General features: G+C 33.4%; 1 protein-coding gene across 1 annotated transcript; it reads right to left on the bottom strand.

Annotated features, from left to right (window-relative positions):
- Positions 1-261: 261 nt before the first annotated feature.
- Positions 262-5039, bottom strand: LOC146146500 (uncharacterized). Its single transcript, XM_083386825.1, has 4 exons — positions 4990-5039; positions 4143-4219; positions 3188-3311; positions 262-750 (listed from the first exon to the last, which is right to left on the bottom strand). The coding sequence occupies exons 1-4, from the start codon at positions 5037-5039 to the stop codon at positions 690-692; spliced, it is 312 nt and encodes a 103-aa protein (XP_083242951.1). The 3' UTR covers positions 262-689.
- Between the last annotated feature and the right edge of the window lie 3393 nt (positions 5040-8432).

The following is an 8432-nucleotide window of genomic DNA, read 5'->3' as shown; positions in this document are numbered from 1 at the left end:
GAACCTGGCAATAGCCTTTTACGCCTGAGCCGAAACCTTCACTTATTGTGGGGAGCTGTACCGCCACCTCGCGGTAGTCATTAAAAAAATTTTCTCCACGTGGTGGAGTGCGAACGAATTTATATTTGGCGGAAGATTACACACAAATTGACACAAATGTCACTGCAATAAATAAAAGCGATAAAGGTTTTGCAAAAAGACAATAAAAACCCAAAGGTTAAAATAAACCATCTTATAATCAAAATTTTCAGTTTGTAATAAAAAGGTCTGTTTTGCTAAAGACTATCTTCGAGAAAACATTAGCGTAAAATCTATTGCGAAATTTTACAAATCGTGAAAGAGTATTTTCAAAACATTGCAGTAATAACTAATCGGTATATTCAAACAGTTGATACAAAAACACGAATGTACGTTAGATAATTTCGGTTTAAATGACAAAACCAAAATATACAACAATGTGATTAAACAATAAGCGTTCTTTATGATTGTTTAAAAGCGCGGGAAAGAATGCGAACAATCACAACACAACAATCAACATTGTTCGTAGAATAAACGGGTACTGTTGCGTCACAAAATACAATAACACTTCAAGGTTGGAACTGGCAAAAATATTTGGTCACAGTTGATTAAACCTCGGTCACGGTTGGTTAATTTGCCGATTGGTCACGGTTGGTTAGCGACGTCACGCTTCAGTAATCGGAGTCGGAATCGCTCCAACTTCTGTTGTAAGGAATCGGCGGCTTTCGGGCGCTGAATATAAAGTAGAATTTAAACGGGAAATAAATTGGAAATTTAAAATCAACTAAACATCTGTACAACAACAGCGGGCCTTTTTTACTTGAGAGTTAAAAGTGAGTAAATAGAAAAATCGCGGAACCAGCATTTTTGGTGCAAATATTGGAATACGGGTTTGTTCAATTTTTGTGACTTTCCTAAGGTGTATGTTTTCGTAAAACATCAAAAATCAACGGCTGTAAAGTGCATTTTTTACTTGTATTTTTTTCTACTAAGAGTTTAGAAAATACATGACCAAAATAAAAAATAGACTTTGGATGTGAATAAAATGAGTTCCACTAAAACATACAAAACAATAACATCTACAATAGTTGGTAATGTGTCAGGTCTTGGCATTTTTCGTGTAAATCTGTACGAAAGTATTTTCATTGGACGTTCCGTGTTTATTTAAAAGTTAGTAAATACAAATTTTGCCAACAAATATTCTACATACGATTTGTGGAATGTATTTTGTCAGGTGTTAGTTTATTTTTTGTAGTGTCATTTTGCATGATACCCCAGCAAACGAGACCCCTGGTCTAAGTAATTTTTTTTGAGTAATTTTTACCTTCCATATTTTTTGTCCGCCTTTAAAAATCACAAATCTACATCTTACTTATCTCCGCGTTTTCACAATGGTTTGTTTTTTCACCAATGATTATAGCAATTTCACCCACTTTTTGAAAAGATTGTTTAATTTAGGTTTTTTATAATTCTGCAATAAGGGCGCACGCAATGTAATTAACCGAACCTGTCGCATTTCGTTAATCAAACCATTTTTGTGTTTCCTTATATAAATCGCCCTCAGATAATTATCACAGTTGTAGTTAGATTTTACTTTGTAAAAATAAAATCTATTGCAGCCTTTCTACAAGTTAGTAAGAAGGTCGCCCACTGCATCCCGCGTTTCGCATGAAATCGATCCCAGCTTCGATTTGTGCGATCAATAATTCATCTTGAGCTCCACAGAAACACAAGAACTGCTCTGCATTAGAAAGCCGCTTCCCAATACAAGCCATCTGCTATGCGAATACTACAGCTGCTGCTGCACTTAAACACAGCACAGTGTAAATAAATAAACTTTGTAAAGATGCTTACCGTAATAACTTCTGCTTTATTTTAAACATTGCTGACAAATATTATGTTTATTTATAATGGCTATGTTCTGCAGTAACCGTGTGCCAGATGGCTTGCTCCAAAATGTAAAATGAACTACTAGACTGTTACTAGCTTCACACACCCCGGTATAAGTAAATAAAGTTTAAAAAGATGGTGAACGTAATTGTCCAAATCATTTCGCTTGTATTTTAAACTTATTTATAAATGCAATAAATTAGCATGTAGCAACGTTTTCATATTTGTTTGTAGTCATTAAATACATATCCTACTGTTTAATGGCAACAGCAAAACTGCTTTAAAAATCCAATTCATTTTGAAAATATTATATGGGATTTTGGTTTTCTAACTATTGATATTACAGTACTTTTGTGACATAAATATTATATTGCAGCAAATGCATAATTAATAAAAATCTGACATGACATTTAACCCAAATAGCTCTGTGACGTTTCGTACAACAAGATTTATCCAAAGCATTCGGCACTAGCAGTTAAGCTCGCATGGTGGTTGCTGTTTGGCAAATTTAGCAAATATAAAATGAACAGATTTCCAAAAACTCTATAAATAAAGCCGTCATAAATATAAAACGAAAAAAATTACAAACCACGCGTTTATTATCCTGCCGATATCATTCACGTGTGGTTTGTTAATTGTAATTTAGCCGAAGGCAAGCTTCCATGGCTTGTAAATAATTGATGCTTCGTCGCATAAAATATTTAAAGGTTAGCGCCATAACGTTCGTCTGGCTTTTCCAACGTTGGTGATTCCGTTTTTTTTTCACATTTCATGGAATTTGATATTCAGTTCACTTTCCTAACTTTACGCGAAATAACTTTTTCCAATGGAAAGGTTGGAAATAAATTCCAACAAAAAATATATTTTTAGAGGGCACAAAAGTGGGAAGTTATTGATTTGAACTTCGTTATGACAAATGTCTGATTATTTTGCAAAATTTGTAAGAATTGAACCAAGCCAACCCACTTTTTACATCAAACACATTTAAAGGGCAAACAAAAATCATAATTTTGGTAAAAACTTAATTTGGTTAACTCCCGGGTTTTTAAACTTTGACTTATTCATAAGCTTAATTAAATAATATCTTCACAATGTCTGAATCAAATCTAAAAATTCCTAGTTCTTACAACTTTTTTATATAATCAGTTGGACAAAAGGCGTTAAAAAGATTGAAAAATGTGAAAAAAAACGTAAAAAACGTCTTATCCATTGTATTGTCTTAATCAAGATTTGAAAGTAAACAAGTTACTACGTCATTGTCACGCATGAGTGCACACACCTTGTAATTCTCCTTCGTTCCAAGTAAGAGGGTGAAGTTCGGTTTGGGTCGAGGCGGATGGAGGGACTGCTACCCCCCACCCCTCGCTCCCACGAAGAGGATCTCGAGCAGCTGGAGGAAGAACAATGGGGTGATTGTCAAGAACAATAAGTTGATTGTGGGGAACAATTAAAAGGTCTTTAAGGAGCTCTATGATTTAAATATGTGCTCCCCTATTTTTTTCACCAATTTACACAAAAGCCAGCATAAAAGGCTACCAAATAGTTTCGTCTTGCACATTTAATCCCAAATCTTCTAGAAACCCAAAAATCTCAGTGACGGCAAGTTGGAACCACTGGAAGGTGAATACAGCGCATTGAGGCTTTTTTGAACAACGCAAGGAAGATATTATTTCGGGAGAAATTTGTTCGTGTGATACACATATTACTTGCATGTACAAGTCTTCCTTATAGTTCTGATAAAAAAGCAATTGCTTCTAAGCGAATCATTCGCTTAAAACTACAGTGGGCCACGAGAGCGGCTCATAGGTCTAGCGCGGAGAAACTCAATTTTATATTTTTGCGGCTGTCGTAAGTTATATTATATTTACACTTTAACTCGACCTGTGATCTAAAATCATATTTGTACAATTAAGCAAACTGTTTTCTTCTTAAGTATCTGGAACATAGCGAAGGTAAAAGCCAATAGTTGAAACGCGACCGAAAATCGATTTACGCGGAAACAATTGAAACGCTACAGAAACAGTCACTGATGGTAAAACCGTCACTTTCAGTTCTAACAGATTTGTAGGTTTTGAAGCACGAATTTTACATCTAAAAGTTTCATGTTCAAGATGGCCTTAAAAAATTTCCAAGTCCAGTAGCTAACAACTTCGTCGTAACCTTGTTAGCTGCAATGGACTGGTTTAACGGACAAAAGCATGTTTTACAGATAAAGAGTAACTTAAAGACTTTACCTCGAAGTTGAGTTGTCGCTCCTCTTGCTGTCAGGTCTTCCACGTGACTTACGTTCCAACTTGCGTAATCGCCGTTTCTGCAAAGCAAGGTTCAAAATGAATATTTACACAAAGGTAAATTATATCTTTATACAAAGAAGTGTTGGAAGATAATTTATCGCTAATTTTAATAACTTACTTCGCGTCTCCTGCGACATTTTCTGCAACATTTTGACACAAACTCACTCGCAAACTTGTTTCTTTCTCTGAAAAAAACAACTATTTGTTAGTCCTTGCCTATTACTTCGCACATGGTAACACACCTTTACACAAAAATTATTTATTTATTTAAGACAAGTATTTTCCGCCTTTTAAAGTGTTTTGTTTGTATCATAAATAATTCAATACTGTTGCTTGCTAATAATATCAATGGCTGATGGATTAGGTTGGTAATAATCAAGCGTGGTCTATATGAGTTTTACTTTTAATTACGAAACTACACAAATTTATTTCGGTTTCAAAAATGTCCACTTTATCTTTCAACGCTAGAAGCGAAATGGATTTTGTAAAACTAAAAATCGATTTTGATTATCAACCGTACTGGAATTAATTTGTTTTTAGTAGAACGAAATAAAAACTAAATAATTTACGTCGCAACCGGATAATATTTGCTACGCTGTCATGCAAATTCTTGAATGTGCTCCCCGAATTCACAACAATTCAACCATACAAAAAATTAAAACAAGTGGTACTTTTAAACTATTGTACGAGCTTTTGCACAACACAGCTTCATCAGGTCAAAGTAACAATAAAAATGGTGTAAATAAGCGGAGTTAAATCGCACAGAGTAACAAGCCTTCCCACTCACCTTGCTTGTAGATTGTTGCGGATATCCTCGATCAAACTGTTGCTCGCCATATTTGAAGCCAACACGAAAATCAACTTGGCACCCCCAAAGCAAGTCAGTGATCTTTTTAAACTGGTTGAAATCAAGTGAGAACCCGATCTATTTTATTGATTTAACGACAACGACTGAAGAAAACCTTTTTTCGTGCCACCACACAACGAGTAAAACAATCCAGAGATCTCAATTTGAACTGCTTTTAATCAAGTGTTCGAACCCTCACCCTTTATATACCAACTCCACTCCAGCAAGTCGCACAATTCGTTCTTATCGCTTCCACCCGCTTCAACCATCTGCTCACTCGCCCCAATTACCCAACAATAAAGACGCACCGCGCGCGCCGCCATATTGCAACACAAACGGCCGCATTATGACGTAACAATGCGACCACTGAGGGGGGATTAATCGCGAGAAATTGATCGGAAAAATTATATTTTGCTCGCATATTAACGTTATAACAAGAAGTTCATAGTATAAGCGTATTTTTTAGTAATTTTGTTTGTGAAGAATTTAAAAATGAATATAGAATCGTTCTAATTTTTAATTTGCCTAATTAAACACGTTTTTATTAGGTTGCGAAAATCGATAGCGTTACGAAAATCGAAACAAAACAAAACTAAATAGTTTTAGGCCAATAGTGATTTGCAGTAATGGATCTTTTCACTTATTAATACTATCAAGATTGTTTGATGTTTTAATGAACTAGAGTTGAAAGTTTTTTTTCCTTTTTTTTCTAGTTCTCATTCAACATACAGTAACGAAATATTTTTTAATAATTTAAAATCACTAATTCGCCAAATAACTCACCAAAGGAATATCCTGCAAAGTTTGTGACAATGCGATTGGAAATATACATGGAGTTTTCGATGGACTAACCTACGTTTTTTAAATAAATATAATTACAATAACAAATAAATAAGTATCGAGAGCTTGGACGGTAGCACTTGACTTGCAAGCCAGTAATTAAATCTCTTGCGATAATACATTAGAATTAGAAAAAAAAATTAGAAAAATGTCCAAAAGACAACAAGTTATAGTTTCATTGTTTAACTTTTTCTACCAAGCGAAAAACGGAAGCAGCCAAATTTGTACAAAATAAGAGAGTGACTCAAAAGTGTCCCAAGATAATCCAAGTGAACGAAGTGTATATGAGAAAACCTCGCATTCAAGTAAAGACACAAGAAATGAAATGTGAACAAATATGGCAAATTACTTCGAAGAGGCTTCTTGTATTAAATGTAAGGAATAATTTAAATATAACTTTTTCTCGGAGTCGTGTTCTCATACTTGTCACTTGCGGCGCTAAAGTACTATGCTCAAGTTCTATTGTTCCAAACTAACCACTTTGCAGTGGGGTACTTACTTGTCGAAAAAACTAACGATAATAAAATAAAATGTACTTATTCATAATAGTAAAGATATATATTATTTTTTATAAGTGGGGCTTTAGAGAATTTTATTGCAAAACATTTATATTGCAGCTGACTCTATTGCAGTGGTACTCAACCGCAGCTCCTAATAGCCTTTTAACGGCTGCCACATTAGAGTTAAAAAGATAAAATGATTTGCATATTTACGCACGAGTTCGCTGGGACAACACTAGGTGTTTAGATTAATTGTTTAATTAAGTAACTTTGTGACGCCATACTTGAAAATTTTCATAGCCCCTAAATAAAAATACTCCACCCCTGCACAATAATAGGACGGTCTAGAGTAAATGGGAAGGGGCAAACGTTTTGCTTTTTTGATGCAGTTTGTTTATTTTCAATTTATTTTTAATAAACCGCTTGATATTTGTGCGGCTCTGAATTAAAATCGACTGTTTGTTTCAGATGCTTATAAAGTTTGAGAACCACTGCGCCATTGTTTGAAAAATGATAAAACTGACAACAATAGATTTCATATAAAGACTGAAATTACAACTTGAATATTTAGCGTCTAGAATTTTTTTTATAATTCAGTTACAAAAATTTATTTATCAACATCGGTTAATGTCACAATCGATGTAATACGTAATAAAAGAAGCGTTTTAATATTTTTTTTCAGGAAATTTGCGTCGAAAAAAGATTGAGTTTAGTTTCCAGGAAACCACAATAGGTACAGAGTTCGATTCCCGCTTAAAGCCGGATACATTTGCAGTACTTATTGCTTATCTGTTTCTATATATCTATTGCATTAAGTAATACTTCTTAGCACAACAAGTTTTTAGGAAAATAAATCAGTTTCAAAACAACTTAATTTTAATGTATAAACAGGTAACGTTTAAAGCCACTTTTAACTTCACTAAAAACTTGCTTTTATTGTGATTCAAAATGGAGGAATATTTTCGCGTTAGTAAGACGATAAGACTTTCCATTTCTTAGGCGCCATAGATTTTTTCCAAATCTTGAAACATCAGTAGATTAAAAGCAATCGTTATTGTAGAATATCGATGTTAAATGGTTAGTAAGCCAATCATCAATCAACTGTGTAGTTAATTGGTTGCTTTTACAAACTGTCATTTGTTTATTTAATCCTGTATTATGTTTTATGTTTCCTGTGTTAATTGCACATGTTTTGCAGACTTGTCTAGTTAAATGGCAAATATTTTTAGGTCATTTTGTAGGGGACGCTATGGTTCAGTTGAAATATAGTTTTTAATATTAAATAATTTTTGGATTCTAGATTGCACTATTTAGTCCTGGCTTCTTAAGATTGTCATATGGCTAACAGGAAGTAATTCAAAGTATTATAAAATGGATTAGCAGTTAGTTTAAGCAGCAAATTTTTTTAATTGTTTTGCTTTATCGTTTAGATTGGATGATTCACTATTGCATCACAAAATGTATTTCTTAATAGCAAAACGAGCAAATGTTTAAGATTCAATAACATGTTTATATTGTTTTGATAAACTAAATTCTTCACAGCTAATTATCAAAACTTTTGTATAAATATTTGTGTTAATTGAATATATGTCGAACCACAAATGCAAAATATGTGATAAATGTTCAGCCAGCTTAACTTTATAATTTTCTTTTGGTAGCGAGTTGCCGCATAAGTTTAGTTGTATCCTGCCATTGTATTATGTCAATGGAGGAAACTGCATATGGAAGTTACTTATATAGAACTCATACAATGTATAACTCTTAAGACATGACGTAAACTTTTGGTCTCCAAAATATGCTGTTCAGTACTTCATTGATGGTTTGAATTAGAATTATTGAGTAAATTGGAGCAAAACACAGTTAAATTACCAAAAGTGTGCAACAATACTGTTTAACTTTATTTTTAAAATAGGTGTTATACTCATTTTACTCAATATTCAACAGTGTCACTTACAAGTTACAACCAAATAAATTTGCTGGTTAAATAGCTAATTTAGCTGGTTTTACATTTATTGCATTTATGTCAATTATTATGTTACATTA

The sequence above is a fragment of the Ascidiella aspersa genome, chromosome 4, assembly GCF_963924565.1.
Source record: "Ascidiella aspersa chromosome 4, kaAscAspe10.2, whole genome shotgun sequence".
Taxonomy (NCBI): domain Eukaryota; kingdom Metazoa; phylum Chordata; class Ascidiacea; order Phlebobranchia; family Ascidiidae; genus Ascidiella; species Ascidiella aspersa.
This window is presented reverse-complemented; position numbering and strand designations above follow the sequence as displayed.

Bases quoted from the DNA above. Each gene is read 5' to 3' on its own strand.
- LOC146146500 (XM_083386825.1), bottom strand. From the start codon at position 5,039: ATGGCGAGCAACAGTTTGATCGAGGATATCCGCAACAATCTACAAGCA. The intron at 4,220-4,989 runs GTGAGTGGGAAG...CTTGCTTTGCAG, and splicing joins CGCAACAATCTACAAGCAAG to AAACGGCGATTACGCAAGTT. The intron at 3,312-4,142 runs GTAAAGTCTTTA...AATCACCCCATT, and splicing joins AGCGACAACTCAACTTCGAG to GTTCTTCCTCCAGCTGCTCG.